The 16,965-nt window shown below is 45.2% G+C and overlaps 1 protein-coding gene and 1 long non-coding RNA gene across 6 annotated transcripts in view; one reads left to right on the plus strand and one right to left on the minus strand.

The window, feature by feature from the left end:
- LOC110515405 (oxysterol-binding protein-related protein 10-like) overlaps window positions 1-16,965 on the minus strand; it is a 110,088-nt gene that overhangs the window by 30,138 nt on the left and 62,985 nt on the right. The window contains exon 8 of the mRNA XM_036935030.1: window positions 6,517-6,675. Within this exon, the coding sequence (XP_036790925.1) occupies window positions 6,517-6,675 (159 nt within the window). The remainder of the gene's footprint in view (window positions 1-6,516; window positions 6,676-16,965) is intronic.
- Window positions 1,601-3,234, plus strand: LOC118937325. Of its 5 annotated transcripts, none has more exons than XR_005034594.1 (4): window positions 1,601-1,836; window positions 1,923-2,046; window positions 2,133-2,256; window positions 2,746-3,234. It is a non-coding gene; the product is annotated as an uncharacterized LOC118937325 (long non-coding RNA). The 5 variants fall into 5 exon arrangements; XR_005034591.1 differs by having other exon boundaries at window positions 1,800-1,867; window positions 1,923-2,077; XR_005034590.1 differs by having other exon boundaries at window positions 1,800-1,867; window positions 1,923-2,077; window positions 2,164-2,256.

Consider the following 16,965-nt stretch of genomic DNA (forward strand, 5'->3'; position numbering starts at 1 on the left):
CTGTCTGACTGACTGAGGGACTGACTGACTGACTGACTGACTGAAGGACTGCCTGACTGAAGGACTGCCTGACTGACTGACTGACTGACTGAGGGACTGACTGACTGAGGGACTGACTGACTGACTGAGGGACTGACTGACTGACTGACTGACTGACTGAAGGACTGCCTGACTGACTGAGGGACTGACTGACTGAGGGAGTGACTGACTGACTGACTGAGGGACTGACTGACTGACTGACTGAGGGACTGACTGACTGACTGAGGGACTGACTGACTGACTGACTGACTGAAGGACTGCCTGACTGACTGAGGGACTGACTGACTGAGGGAGTGACTGACTGACTGACTGAGGGACTGACTGACTGACTGACTGAGGGACTAAGGGACTGACTGACTGAGGGACTGACTGACTGACTGAAGGACTGACTGACTGACTGAGGGACTGACTGACTGACTGAGGGAGTAACTGACTGACTGACTGACTGACTGACTGAGGGACTGACTGACTGAAGGATTGACTGACTGACTGACTGACTGATTGAGGGACTGACTGACTGACTGACTGACTGACTGAAGGACTGACTGACTGACTGACTGAGGGACTGACTGACTGACTGAAGGACTGACTGACTGACTGACTGAGGAACTGACTGACTGACTGACTGAGGGACTGACTGACTGACTGACTGACTGAGGGGCCGACTGACTGACTGACTGAGGGACTGACTGACTGACTGACTGAGGAAGTGACTGACTGACTGAGGGACTGACTGACTGATTGACTAACTGAGGGACTGACTGACTGACTGAGGGACTGACTGACTGACTGACTGACTGACTGACTGACTGAAGGACTGACTGACTGACTGACTGAGGGACTGACTGACTGACTGAAGGACTGACTGACTGACTGACTGAGGGACTGACTGACTGACTGACTGAGGGACTGACTGACTGACTGACTGAGGGGCCGACTGACTGACTGACTGATTGACTAACTGAGGGACTGACTGACTGACTGAGGGACTGACTGACTGACTGAGGGACTGACTGACTGACTGACTGACTGACTGACTGAAGGAGTGACTGACTGAGCTGGAGTGTATGGGTGAATAAACTAGTCAGGGTGCTGTGTGTCTGTTGGTTAACAGAGGTCTAGGTGATGAAGCTATAATAACTAAGGGGTCTAGGTGATGAAGCTATAATCACTAAGGGGTCTAGGTGATGAAGTTATAATCACTAAGGGGTCTAGGTGATGAAGCTATAATCACTAAGGGGTCTAGGTGATGAAGCTATAATCACTAAGGGGTCTAGGTGATGAAGTTATAATCACTAAGGGGTCTAGGTGATGAAGTTATAATCACTAAGGGGTCTAGGTGATGAAGTTATAATCACTAAGGGGTCTAGGTGATGAAGTTATAATCACTAAGGGGTCTAGGTGATGAAGTTATAATCACTAAGGGGTCTAGGTGATGAAGTTATAATCACTAAGGGGTCTAGGTGATGAAGTTATAATCACTAAGGGGTCTAGGTGATGAAGTTATAATCACTAAGGGGTCTAGGTGATGAAGCTATAATCACTAAGGGGTCTAGGTGATGAAGTTATAATCACTAAGGGGTCTAGGTGATGAAGCTATATTCACTAAGGGGTCTAGGTGATGAAGTTATAATCACTAAGGGTGATGAAGTTATAATCACTAAGGGGTCTAGGTGATGAAGCTATAATCACTAAGGGGTCTAGGTGATGAAGTTATAATCACTAAGGGGTCTAGGTGATGAAGCTATAATCACTAAGGGGTCTAGGTGATGAAGCTATAATCACTAAGGGGTCTAGGTGATGAAGTTATAATCACTAAGGGGTCTAGGTGATGAAGTTATAATCACTAAGGGTGATGAAGCTATAATCACTAAGGGGTCTAGGTGATGAAGTTATAATCACTAAGGGGTCTAGGTGATGAAGTTATAATCACTAAGGGGTCTAGGTGATGAAGTTATAATCACTAAGGGGTCTAGGTGATGAAGTTATAATCACTAAGGGGTCTAGGTGATGAAGCTATAATCACTAAGGGGTCTAGGTGATGAAGCTATAATCACTAAGGGTGATGAAGTTATAATCACTAAGGGGTCTAGGTGATGAAGCTATAATCACTAAGGGGTCTAGGTGATGAAGTTATAATCACTAAGGGGTCTAGGTGATGAAGTTATAATCACTAAGGGGTCTAGGTGATGAAGTTATAATCACTAAGGGGTCTAGGTGATGAAGTTATAATCACTAAGGGGTCTAGGTGATGAAGTTATAATCACTAAGGGGTCTAGGTGATGAAGTTATAATCACTAAGGGGTCTAGGTGATGAAGCTATAATCACTAAGGGGTCTAGGTGATGAAGTTATAATCACTAAGGGGTCTAGGTGATGAAGTTATAATCACTAAGGGGTCTAGGTGATGAAGTTATAATCACTAAGGGGTCTAGGTGATGAAGTTATAATCACTAAGGGGTCTAGGTGATGAAGCTATAATCACTAAGGGGTCTAGGTGATGAAGTTATAATCACTAAGGGGTCTAGGTGATGAAGTTATAATCACTAAGGGGTCTAGGTGATGAAGTTATAATCACTAAGGGGTCTAGGTGATGAAGTTATAATCACTAAGGGGTCTAGGTGATGAAGCTATAATCACTAAGGGGTCTAGGTGATGAAGCTATAATCACTAAGGGTGATGAAGTTATAATCACTAAGGGGTCTAGGTGATGAAGCTATAATCACTAAGGGGTCTAGGTGATGAAGTTATAATCACTAAGGGGTCTAGGTGATGAAGTTATAATCACTAAGGGGTCTAGGTGATGAAGTTATAATCACTAAGGGGTCTAGGTGATGAAGTTATAATCACTAAGGGGTCTAGGTGATGAAGCTATAATCACTAAGGGGTCTAGGTGATGAAGTTATAATCACTAAGGGGTCTAGGTGATGAAGCTATAATCACTAAGGGGTCTAGGTGATGAAGTTATAATCACTAAGGGGTCTAGGTCATGAAGCTATAATCACTAAGGGGTCTAGGTGATGAAGTTATAATCACTAAGGGGTCTAGGTGATGAAGTTATAATCACTAAGGGGTCTAGGTGATGAAGTTATAATCACTAAGGGGTCTAGGTGATGAAGTTATAATCACTAAGGGGTCTAGGTGATGAAGTTATAATCACTAAGGGGTCTAGGTGATGAAGTTATAATCACTAAGGGGTCTAGGTGATGAAGTTATAATCACTAAGTGGTCTAGGTGATGAAGTTATAATCACTAAGGGGTCTAGGTGATGAAGTTATAATCACTAAGTGGTCTAGGTGATGAAGCTATAATCACTAAACCAGATTATAACCTGCATTATGTGATATAATCCCCATATATATATATATATATAATCCCCATTACGGTTCAGTCTAACATCACACGCGGTGGGGTTCATCGAACCACATGAGCAGAGCAGCTGTGCCACAGACAATCGTGAGTTCAGTCAGGCGCTGTCACTGCACTCACCTGGCTGCCCATTATAGACACTCATTACAGGCAGTCACTTCCTCATTCAGTCAGTCAGTCTGTCACCAGGATGACAGAACAGAGAGACTGAACCTCGAACTTCAGGCTTTCACTGTTATATCTTAAGGCGGTTGTTGACATAAGCATTTATGAAATTTGTTTTTTTACCTTTATTTAACCAGGCAAGTCAGTTAAGAACAAATTCTTATTTACAATGACGGCCTTGGAACAGTGGGTTAACTGCCTGTTCAGGGGCAGAACGACAGATTTGTACCTTGTCAGCTCGGGGGTTTGAACTTGCAACCTTCCGGTTACTAGGAGAAAAGGGGAGACGGTGGGAGAGGAGAGGAGATGAGGGTTAGGAGAGAAGAGGTGAGGAGGGGTAGAAGAGGAGAGGGGAGGAGTAGAGGTCAGTGTCGAGTACAGGAGAGGATAGGAAGGGTAGGAGAGGTCATGGTAGGAGAGGAGAGGAGAGGAGAGGAGAGGAGAGGAGAGGAGAGGAGAGGAGAGGAGAGGAGGGGAGAGTTGGGGGAGGAGGGTGAGGAGAGGAGAGTTGGGGGGAGGAGAGGAGAGGTGAAGTAAGGAGAGGAGAGGAGGAGAGGAGTAGAGGACAGAGTGTCGAGTACAGGAGAAGGACTGGACAGATGGAGGCTTGGGGAATGAACTAGCAACTAAATAATGAATACATTCTCTCCCTCTCTCTGTGTACAAGTACAGTGTGCTAGGTAGATAAGTTTATCTGTGTCAGCACCTGGTGCTCTGTGCCATCTGTGACTGTGTGAAGAGAGCAGAGAGCTGTGGTCTGTTTCACTATCTTGGGGGGGGGGGGGAGTTTCTGTTGTCGGTTCACTGTTAGAACACTGGCCACTGACTACAGTTGTTGTCCATTTCACTAGTGTGAATGTGTGTAAAGCTCACTGGTGTCCTTAACTAGACCTCTTCCCCACTAAGTTGTACACATCAAGTCCTTGATGTGACGGGGTTGAATCAGGTGTACTTATAGGGTTACCAGCAACGACTACAATTGAGAAACGCTGATGAACAGTATGACCCAAGTGTCGTTCTTACCCGTGTCGTGAGATGTACCCAGCGAGGGTTCATGTCCAGTTCGATTACAGTAGATGGTGTTTGATTTAACCTCCACCGGTGATATAGACCCTTTTCCAGAACACGACGCACTGACTGTGGACGACAGGAAAAAGAGGACCGAGCCACGTCCCCATTCTCATCGACGGGGCTGTAGTGGAGCAGGTCGAGAGCTTCCAAGTTCCTTGGTGTTCACATCACCAATAAACTAACATGGTCCAAACACACCAAGACAGTCGGGAAGAGGGCACCACAAAACCTATCCCCCCTCATGAGACTGAAAATATTTGACATGGGTCCTCAGATCCTCAAAAGGTTCTACAGCTGCACCATCGAGAGCATCCTGGTTGCATCACTGCCTGGTATGGCAACTGCTCGGCCTCCGACCGCAAGACACTACAGAGGGTAGTGGTATAACATATAACTTAACGGCCCAGTACATCACTGAGGACAAGCTTCCTGCCATCCAGGACCTCTATACCAGGCGGTGTCAGAGGAAGGCCCTAAACATTGTCAAAGACTCCAGCCACCCTAGTCATAAACTGTTCTCTCTATTACCGCACGGCAAGCGGTACCGGAGTGCCAAGTCTAGGTCCAAGTGACTTCTAAACAGCTTCTACCCCCCCAAGCCTTAATTAAGACTACTGAACATCTAGTAAAATGGCTACCCATACTATTTGCATTGTCCCCCCCCCCCCCTATTTTACACCACTGCTACTCTCTGTTATTATCTATAAGTCACTTTAATAACTCTACCTACATGTACATATTACCTCAAATAAGTTCTACTACACCTGTTGTATTCGGGTCATGTGAATAACAAAATGTGATTTGATTTGATATGACGTCAGGCCAAGATGCTCGACTCTTGACGTCAGGCCAAGATGCTCGACTCTTGACGTCAGGCCAAGATGCTCGACTCTTGACGTCAGGCCAAGATGCTCGACTCTTGACGTCAGGCCAAGATGCTCGACTCTTGACGTCAGGCCAAGATGCTCAACTCTTGACGTCAGGCCAAGATGCTCGACTCTTGACGTCAGGCCAAGATGCTCAACTCTTGACGTCAGGCCAAGATGCTCAACTCTTGACGTCAGGCCAAGATGCTCGACTCTTGACGTCAGGCCAAGATGCTCAACTCTTGACGTCAGGCCAAGATGCTCGACTCTTGACGTCAGGCCAAGATGCTCAACTCTTGACGTCAGGCCAAGATGCTCGACTCTTGACGTCAGGCCAAGATGCTCAACATAACCTCGATTGGCCTTTTAATTACTATTTTATTTAAAACAAAATCACTTTTTTTTTAGGTTCTCAAACACTTACACTTCTGTTTCTATTCTTGATTGAACAGTCGCTAAGATTATATTCGGGTTGTGATCTTTGCAAAATATCTATTTTGGATGCAGCAAGATGTTAGCTAGAATGCTAACGCTCATTGATGTTAGGCTGTAGCAAAAGCTAGCTAAAGAGACATTTCACTGGTTGAGGTTGAGGTAGAACGCAGTTGATTTGCGATGACGACACATGAACATTAAATGAAGCAGGACGTTCCTTTACGAGCCTTTAAAATCCAATTATAATCCTAAAGTTGTGTGAAATACACTCATATTATAATCCTAAAGTTGTGTGAAATACACTCATATTATAATCCTAAAGTTGTGTGAAATACACTCATATTATAATCCTAAAGTTGTGTGAAATACACTCATATTATAATCCTAAAGTTGTGTGAAATACACTCATATTATAATCCTAAAGTTGTGTGAAATACACTCATAACATCTATATAGAGTTGGTTTTTTGTTGCCGACGTTCTATAAAAACTCCCCCTCGTTCTGTCAATGTTTTGTAAACACAGAAAGGGGTCTATACAGTAGATGGTTATTGGTCAGGTGTTAGTTCTTACCCGTGTGAGGTCCATGCCCAGTTTGAGCTGCGACAGCAGGTGAAGGATAATGTTCCGTTGGTCCTCTCTGACTCCCAGGTCCTCTTCCTCGTTGTCCTCTGTGTCTGTCATCTCCTCACTGGGGTCTATAGACTCTGGGGTGGGAGGGGCCTGCTGGGGCTGGACAGTATAACAGAGGGTTAGAGGACAGAGTTACAGTACTGGGGTCTATAGACTTTGGGGGGGGGGGGGGGGGGGACAACATAACAGAGGGTTAGAGGACAGGGTTACAGTACTGGGGTCTATAGACTCTGGGGGGGGGCATAACAGAGGGTTAGAGGACAGGGTTACAGTACTGGGGTCTATAGACTCTGGGGGGGGGACATAACAGAGGGTTAGAGGACAGGGTTACAGTACTGGGGTCTATAGACTCTGGGGGGGGGGGGGGGGGGGGGGGACATAACAGAGGGTTAGAGGACAGGGTTACAGTACTGAGGTCTATAGACTCTGGGGGGGGGCAACATAACAGAGGGTTAGAGGACAGGGTTACAGTACTGGGGTCTATAGACTTTGGGGGAGGGGGGGGGACAACATAACAGAGGGTTAGAGGACAGGGTTACAGTACTGGGGTCTATAGACTCTGGGGGGGGGGGGGGGACAACATAACAGAGGGTTAGAGGACAGGGTTACAGTACTGGGGTCTATAGACTCTGGGGGGGGGGGGGGGGGGGACAACATAACAGAGGGTTAGAGGACAGGGTTACAGTACTGGGGTCTATAGACTCTGGGGGGGGGGGGCAACATAACAGAGGGTTAGAGGACAGGGTTACAGTACTGGGGTCTATAGGCTCTGGGGAGGGGGGGGCAACATAACAGAGGGTTAGAGGACAGGGTTATAGACTTTGGGGGGGGGGGGGGGGGGGGGGGGGGGCAACATAACACAGCACACACAACACACAAGCGCTCCAAAAATGTAGGTTTCTCTTCAATACTTAGAGAATGTCTGTAATGCGTGGGTAACTGCACCCGCAGGGTGACTAGTGTGACTACCTGTTACACACGGCTTGTTCAGGAAAACATTCCTGAAAGATTAGCACATGATCCAGATTTACTCCGTGCTCACTCCCCCTTCCTCCCCCAGCCTCTCTCTTCCTCCCCGTCTCCCCCCTGCCTCCCAGGTCTCCCCCTGTCTCCCCCCACTGTCCTCAGGGCACTTTAAGGCAGCAAATGCATTTGGTTTCTTCAGCAGCAGGTCATTTTAGAAGGCTATATTGTTCCTAATGTATAATGTTAGGAAGTAGCATGGAAGTACGAGGCCCAAAGCATTCTGGGAGCTGAAAAAGCCTTGCTCTCTCCCGCTCTCTTTCTCTAGTTCTCTCTCTCACACACTCTCTCTTTTTCTCTATGTTTTTCCTCTCTTTCCATCTCTCTTTCCGTCTCTCTTTCCATCTCTCTCAGGACTGTTTTTCCTCTCATGTTCATGTTCAGTGTCAACAGACGAGTGGAGAAATGGAGTCAGTCATGTGACATACCTACAGAGCTCGCTCTCTCTCGCTCTCTCTCTCTCTCTCTCTCCCTCTCTCCCTCTCTCTCTCTCTCTCTCTCTCTCACTCTCAAGACAAAGGTTATTTATTTCCAAGCAAAACATTGTGATCTCTCCATCTCTATCTCCCCTCTCCATCTCTCTCTCTCTCTCTCTCTCTCTCTGTCTCTCTCTCTCTCTGTCTCTCTCTCTCTCTCTCTCTCTCTCGCTCTCCTGCTCTCTCAATTCAATCAATTCAAGGGGCTTTATTGGCATGGGAAACATGTGTTAACATTGCCAAAGCAAGTTAGGTAGGTATTATGCAAAGTGAAATAAACAATAAAAAATTAACAGTAAACATTATACATACAGAAGTTTCAAAACAATAAAGACATTACAAATGTCATATTATATATTAAATATACAGTGTTGTAACAATGTACAAATGGGTAAAGTACACAAGGGAAAATAAATAAGCATAAATATGGGTTGTATTTATATGGGAGTTTTTCAAAATTGAGTTTGTTTTCGAATTCTTTGTGGATCTGTGTAATCTGAGGGAAATATGTCTCTCTAATATGGTCATACATTGGCAGGAGGTTAGGAAGTGCAGCTCAGTTTCCACTTCATTTTGTGGGCAGTGAGCACATAGCCTGTCTTCTCTTGAGAGCCATGTCTGTCTACGGCGGCCTTTCTCAATAGCAAGGCTATGCTCACTAAGTCTGTACATAGTCAAAACTTTCCTTAAGTTTGGGTCAGTCACAGTGGTCAGGTATTCTGCCGCTGTGTACTCTCTGTTTAGGGCCAAATAGCATTCTAGTTTGCTCTGTTTTTTCTGTTAATTCTTTCCAATGTGTCAAGTAGTTATCTTTTTGTTTTCTCATGATTTGGTTGGGTCTAATTGTGTTGCTGTCCTGGGGCTCTGTGGGGTGTGTTTGTGATCATTAGTGGGTATCGGCCTAATTCTGCTCACCATTATTTGGTGTTCTACGTTGTACACAGAGGATATTTTTGCAGAATTCTTCATGCAGAGTCTCAATTTGGTGTTTGTCCCATTTTGTGAAGTCTTGGTTGGTGAGCAGACCCCAGACCTCACAACCATAAAGGGCAATGGGCTCTATGACTGATTCAAGTATTTTTAGCTAGATCCTAATTGGTATGTTGAAATTTATGTTTCTTTTGATGGCATAGAATGCCCTTCTTGCCTTGTCTCTCAGATCGTTCACAGCTTTGTGGAAGTTACCTGTGGCGCTGATGTTTAGGCCGAGGTATGTATAGTTTTTTGTGTGCTCTAGGGCAACAGTGTCTAGATGGAATTTGTATTTGTGGTCCTGGCGACTGGACCTTTTTTGGAACACCATTATTTTGGTCTCACTGAGATTTACTGTCAGGGCCCAGGTCTGACAGAATCTGCGCAGAAGATCTAGATCACATATGTCAGAGTCAAGGCCCGCGGGCCACATCCGGCCCGCAAGAAGGTTTTTTACGGCCCCTGGGATGATCTTGATTTATTATTAGAACCGGCCCGCAGCAAGCCGGCAGCCCGCAGATCTTTTACACGCACCAATACTACATTTCCCACAATGCAAAGGTGACGCACCGAGCAGTAGGCTGCTTCATTTCAATATTTATTGGCACAGCAGTCGTCAGCATCACAGTAAAATTAACTTTCAGATACCCATCAAAAATGGCAAAACGGAAGGTGGATACTGAGAACCGGGGGTTTCAAACAAGGTGGGAGTCGGAGTATATGTTCACGAAGGTAGCTGGAAAACCTGTGTGTCTTCTGTGTGGAGAAAGTGTGGCGGTACTGAAAGAGTATAATCTGAGACGACATTATGAAACGAAACACGCGGACACACACGCGGACGCAACTGTCAAGGCCAGTTTTATTTTGGCAGAAGAGATCGCTAAATCAGCCCGGCCATTTACGGAGGGGGATTTCATCAAAAACTGCATGATTAAAGTTTGTGACGAAGTTTGCCCAGAAAAAAGGCAACTCTTTTTAAATGTGAGTCTGAGCAGAAACACCATTGCCGAGAGAGTAGACCAGTTGTCCATCAATCTAAAAGAGCAGCTTGTGAAAAAGGGAAAAGATTTTATTGCATATTCCTTGGCTGTGGATGAGAGCACCGACATTTCTGACATTGCCCAGTTGTCAATTTTCATCCGCGGAGTGGACTCCAACCTAAGCGTGACAGAGGAGTTTTTGGCTTTACGTCCTATGCATGGCACAACTACGGGGCATGATTTGTATGAAGAGGTGTCAAGATGTGTAAATGAGATGGAGCTGCCTTGGGAAAAACTCGTGGGTTTGACAACCGACGGAGCACCTGCGATGTGTGGACACAGGAGCGGACTGGTGGCGAAGATACGGGAAAAGATGCAAGAGGAAAACGCGACAGGTGAGCTGACAGCTTATCATTGTATCATACACCAGGAAGCGTTGTGCGGTAAAGCCTTGAAAATGGAGCATGTAATGAGCATCATCACGCGCACAGTTAACTTTATCAGAGCCAAAGGTTTGAATCACCGCCAGTTCAAGGCATTTCTGACGGAGTTAGAAACGGAGCATGGTGATTTGCCTTATCACACAGAGGTGCGATGGCTAAGCCAGGGAAAGGTGCTTCAAAGATGTTTCGAGCTTCGTGAGGAGATTTGTCTGTTCTTGGACAGCAAAGGGAAAGACACAACACAACTCCGAGACGAAATGTTTCTGTGTGAAATGGCTTTTCTGTGTGACATTACGAGTCATCTGAATGCAATAAACTTGCAGCTGCAGGGTCGGGATCGTGTCATCTCTGATATGTACAGTACAGTGAAGGCATTTAAAACCAAACTGACTCTGTGGGAGACGCAGATGCGGAAAGAAAATTTGAGCCACTTTCCCAGCTGCCAGACCATGAAAGAGAAGCTCTCTACCAGTGCGTTCCCGAGCACACAGTTGGCTGATAAAATAGGTATGCTTGCCGCTGACTTTCGACGCCGATTTGCTGACTTTGAAGCACAAAAAAGCAGGTTGGAACTGCTCGGTAACCCATTTGCTGTTGACGTGGAAAGCTCACCACCAAACCTCCAAATGGAGTTGATTGACCTCCAATGCAATGATGCACTGAGGGCAAAATATGCGGCAGTGGGTGCTGCGGAGTTCGCCCGTTTCCTCCCCGGCACAATGCCCCAGCTGCGCATCCAGGCTGCTCAAACGTTGTCTATGTTTGGCAGCACATACCTGTGTGAACAACTGTTTTCTTTGATGAACCTGAACAAAACATCACACAGAAGTCGACTTACTGCTGAACACCTCCACTCAATTCTGAGGATTTCTTCAGCTCAGAGCCTTACCCCGAACATTGATGAACTTGTGGAAAAGATGGGACACCACCAAGTATCACCCTCAACCTCAAACAAGTGAACATTACTGTGCAATCACATATTTAGAGTTTTTACTCAGTTCAAGTTTAAAAGTTAAAATTTAATATTTGTTTTCACTGCATGTTACTTCTCCTTAAACAAAGTGTTGTTTTTGATTAATAGATTTTTGCACTTTATTTTTTTGTATTTCAATCCAATTATATTTTAAAAATATTTCAGTTGAGTGGATGATAGAAAATTGCTATTATTGTTTTTTCTTTGAAGTAAATTTAGCCCACTTTTGCTAAAATAGAAAATATAGTCTACTGATGGTGCCTTGAATACCGGTTTCTTTCATTTAATGTTCATGTTATGGGGATATTTATATAAAGGAAATTTGTCTTTTGTGTCTGTTGAAAATTAAAGATTACTGACAGAGCCATAAGAAAATATTGCTTTATTTATCTGATCATATTGTAATATATTTGTTAGGTTTTCAGTAGGTTCAATTAGGTTCACTAGACTATATGCGTCATTTAAAAATGTTTCAATGAACATTCGAACAGTCCGGCCCTCGTCTTGTAGCTGATTTTTTTATTTGGCCCTCCGTCCATTTGACTTTGACACCCCTGATCTAGATGCTGCTGTAGGCCCTCCTTGGTTGGTGACAGAAGCACCAGATCATCAGCAAACAGTAGACATTTGACTTCAGATTCTAGTAGGGTGAGGCCGGGTGTTGCAGACTGTTCTAGTGCCCGTGCCAATTTGTTGATATATATGTTGAAGAGGGCTTAAGCTGCATCCCTGTCTCACCCCACGGCCCTGTGGAAAGAAATGTGTGTGTTTTTGTCAAGTTTAACCTCACTTGTTGTTTGTGTACATAGATTTTATAATGAACAAAACATGAGAATAATTTTCCTTTGTTAAGGTTTGTTTGTAAATTAGAGTGTGCAGGGTGAATACGTGGTCTGTCGTACGCAAATTTGGTAAAAAGCTAATTCTTTTTTTTCTCTCTCTTTCTCTCTGTCCCTCTCTTTCCCAACTCGCTCTTTCTCTCTCTCTATGTCGCTCTCTCTTTTTCTCACTCTACCTCTCTGTCTCTCTCTCTACTTCTCTGTCTCTCTCTCTACTTCTCGCTCTCTCTACCTCTCTTTCTCTCTCTACATCTCTCTTTCTATTTCTCTCTCTCTCCCAACTCTCTCTCTATCTATCTCTCTATCTCTGTACCTCTCTCTCTTTCTCTCTACCTCTCTCTCTACTTCTCACTCTCTCTCTCTCTCTCTACCTCTCGCTTTCTCTCTCTACATCTCTCTTTCTCTACCTCTCTCTACCTCAATATTCAAAAACATGTGTTTTTTAAATATTGACTAGCGGATTGTCAAGGATACACAGACATTAAAAAATACGTGTGGAGTTTTTAGTTCTAATTATTTGTTTACTACAGTGTGAAAAGACAAAATATATTTGGTGAGAATTACTACATAGGGAACTAAATATATTCTAGCTCTTAAAGAGGCAATAGCCTAAAAATATATATATATATTACAGCCTTCCCACTGGTTGAATCAACAATGTTTTCACGTAATGTCAATACCCAGTGGGTTATTTAGTCTGCAGTCATTCTCCTTTACAAATAAATAGTAGATTCCGATTACAATTATTATGTCTCATTTTTTTAAACTAAATGCAATCTATTATCTTCGAAAATGTAACTAGTTATATCTAGCTGTCCGATAATACATTCTGATGGAATGGCTTGTCCTGCAACTTTTGTAAAAACCCAGAGAAAAGGTTGATTCTTTCCTAAAGGTAGCGTGTCAATACAAAGAGGGACAACAAAATAGTTGATGTGAACTGGCAAAGAGTTGAGTCCACATTCAAAGGAAGTGTGAATTACAAAAGAGAACTGAGATATTTACAGCGTCAGTACAGTGACCCACAAAACAAGCCTGGGGGGACCAGAGAGCGAGCGAGCGAGAGAGAGAGAGAGAGAGAGAGAGAGAGAGAGAGAGAGAGAGAGAGAGAGAGAGAGAGAGAGAGAGAGAGAGAGAGAGAGAGTGACAGAGGAAGGTGTACTACTGTTAGTGTACTCTAGTTTTGAATGGACGGATTCAATGCCCAGACTGAATTTCTGACAGTGCTGTTACCAGTTAGTCAGTCATTTAGCCCGTCTCACTCAGTCAGTCAGTCAGTCAGTGTATCTATGCAACAACATTACAGTAAGACTCTATACAACAAAATTACAGTAAGTCTCTATACAACAACAGTATAGTAAGTCTCTATACAACAACCTTACAGTAAGTCTCTATAGAACAACACTACAGTAAGTCTCTATACAACAACATTACAGTAAGTCTCTATACAACAACATTACAGTAAGTCTCTATACAACAACATTACAGTAAGTCTCTTTACAACAACATTACAGTAAGTCTCTATAGAACAACATTACAGTAAGTCTCTATACAACAACATTACAGTAAGTCTATATACAACAACATTACAGTAAGTCTCTATACAACAACAGTACAGTAAGTCTCTATACAACAACATTACAGTAAGTCTCTATCCAACAACATTACAGTAAGTCTCTATACAACAACCTTACAGTAAGTCTCTATAGAACAACATTACAGTAAGTCTCTATCCAACAACATTACAGTAAGTCTCTATAGAACAACATTACAGTAAGTCTCTATCCAACAACATTACAGTAAGTCTCTATACAACAACAGTACAGTAAGTCTCTTTACAGCAACATTACAATAAGTCTCTATACAACATTACAGTAAGTCTCTATCCAACAACATTACAGTAAGTCTCTATAGAACAACATTACAGTAAGTCTCTATCCAACAACATTACAGTAAGTCTCTATAGAACAACATTACAGCTCTATCATTAACTGTCAGTAGAACTATTTCCGTTATTACAGACTTCTCTCTGTGCAGAAACCGATGACTTCTGCTCAGTGAGATAGTTACATACCAGCTCGTCAGAGAGATGACGGCTGGAAGTCGCCTGTACATCACTGAGCTACAGAGACATATGGAAATAGAGATTCTACTGGTATCGTCAGTTCCTCCAATAACATAGAAACGCAGCTATGTCCCAAATGAAACCATATTCCCTATATAGAGCACTGCTTTTAACCAAGGTAAATAAGGCTCTGGTCAAAAGTAGTGCATTATGTAGGGAATAGGGTTCCATTTGACACACATGCCTCACTATCACTCAGCAACTCTGAGACACAAACTTTCCCTCTGAGTCTGAACACACATGCATCAGACAGAACAGAGAGAGGGGAGAGAGAGAGAGGGGAGAGAGAGGGGAGAGAGAGGGGAGAGAGAGAGAGAGAGAGAGAGAGAGGGGAGAGAGAGGGGGGAGAGAGAGAGAGTGAGAGAGGGGAGAGAGAGAGGGGGAGAGAGAGAGGGGGGAGAGAGAGGGGGGGGGGAGAGAGGGGAGAGAGGGGGAGAGAGAGGGGAGAGAGAGAGGGGGGGAGAGAGGGGAGAGAGAGATGGGAGAGAGAGGGGGGGAGAGAGAGAGAGAGAGAGAGAGAGAGCTCTCCCCAAACTGAAATGATCCAGCCACTAAATAGTAAATAATAACAGAACTATCTAGAATACAAATCACGACAACCAGAGCAGAACAGACTGAAACTAAATCTCATTAAAAAAACAGGAGAAGATTCCACAGTCTGTCTATAACATGTCAAGTTTCCAAGAGCAACAAAACTTCTCTCAGTCTCTTTAGGGCACAAACAAACTCCCTCTCTTTCTCTCCCTCTCTCGTTGTTATCTTGGTGCCCAGTCTCACTCTGTGTCCGGGTTAAGGAAGCAGATAAGCTCTGTAGCAGCTGTTAGTCTGTCTATTCCCACCCTGTCCACCCTCTCTCTCCTCCCCACACTCAGACTCACGTTGCTGGGTTGACATGCAACCGGTGGTCCCTTGCTCTGGGTCTTGCCGAATTTCCACATATCCACCATCCAGAGAGAGAGAGAGAGAGAGAGAGAGAGAGAGAGAGAGAGAGAGAGAGAGAGAGAGAGAGAGAGAGAGAGAGAAAGAGAGAGAGAGAGAGAGAGAGAGAGAAAGAAAGAGAGAGAGAGCGAAAGAGAGAGAGAGAGAGAGAGAGAGAAAGAGATAAAGAGAGAGAGAGAGAGAGAAAGAGATAAAGAGAGAAAGAGAGAGAGAGAGAGAGAGGGAGACAGGGAGAGAAAGAGAGAGAGAGAGAGAGAGGGAGAGAGGGAGAGAAAGAGAGAGAGAGAGGGAGAGAGAGAGAGAGAGAGAGAGAGAGTGACTGAAAGAGAAAGAAACACCCAGAATACCAGAACCGCCTGACTAGCGTCACAGTGGTCTGTTACAACTGAAGACTGGGAGAGAGGGAAGGAGGGAGGAGAGAAGAAGGAGGAAAGGAGGTTGAGAGGTGGTGTTCACAGGAGGTGGGGATTGAGAGAGAGAACGTGCGATAGATAAAAGGAGGAGAAGAGGACAGAAATAGAGAGAGCTGGAGGAAGCAGCGCTGCCTGGATGGTTGCTGCCTGATACCCGTCTAATGGAGAGATTACTAGTGATCCTGACAATCCCTCTATAGGCTCCTCCCTTCATCCCTCCCTCCCCCTTCTCTTTGTCCCTCCCTCTATCACTTAGTCCCTTCCCCTCTCTCAGCCACCCCCATATCTATCATATACCTGCCTCTTCCCTATGTCCCCTCCTACTTTCCACTCCTGCCTCCCTCTCTCCCTCCTCCTCATCCTCCCCCTTCTTCCATCCCTCCCTCCTCCTCCCCTTTCCTCCATCCCTCCCTCCCTCCTCATCCTCTCCTCCCCCATCCCTCCCTACCTCCCTCCTGCTCATCCTCCCCTTTCCTCCATCCCTCCCTCCCTCCTCATCCTCTCCTCCCCCCCATCCCTCCCTCCCTCCCTCCTGCTCACCCTCCCCCATCCCTCCATCCCCCTCTCCCCTGATGATGAGGTGGAACAGGCCAGTTAATTAGCGGTATACAGGCTACTATGCAGCTGCAGCTCAGAGCTCTTCCTCTCCCTCTTCCACTCTTCATCCCTCTTCCTCTCCCCCTCTTCCTCTCTCCCTCTCCTTCTCTCCCTCTCTCCCTCCTCCTCTTCCTCTCTCCCTCTCTTCCTCTTCCGCTCCCTCTCTCCCTCCTCCTTTCTCCTTCTCTCCCTCTCTCCCTCCTCCTCTTCCTCTCTCCCTTTGTCCCAGCTCAGAGCTCTTCCTCTCCCTCTTCCACTCTTCATCCCTCTTCCTCTCCCCCTCTCCCTCTCTCCCTTTTCTTCTCTCCCTCTTCCTCTCTCCCTCTCCTTCTCTCCCTCTCTCCCTCCTCCTCTTCCTCTCTCCCTCTCTCCCTCTTCCGCTCCCTCTCTCCCTCCTCCTCTTCTCTCCCTCCTCCTCTTCTCTCCCTCTCCCCTCCTCCTCTTCTTACTCTCTCTCCCTCTCTCCCTCTTCTTCTCTCCCTCCTTCTTTCTCCTTCTCTCCCTCTCTCCCTCTTCCTCTTCTCTCCCTCCTCCTCTTCTCTCCCTCTCCTTACTCTCTCTCCCTCTTCTTCCTCTCTTTCACTCTATCCATCTGTGATGACACCTTTA

The sequence above is a fragment of the Oncorhynchus mykiss genome, chromosome 2 (assembly GCF_013265735.2).
Source record: "Oncorhynchus mykiss isolate Arlee chromosome 2, USDA_OmykA_1.1, whole genome shotgun sequence".
NCBI lineage: Eukaryota > Metazoa > Chordata > Actinopteri > Salmoniformes > Salmonidae > Oncorhynchus > Oncorhynchus mykiss.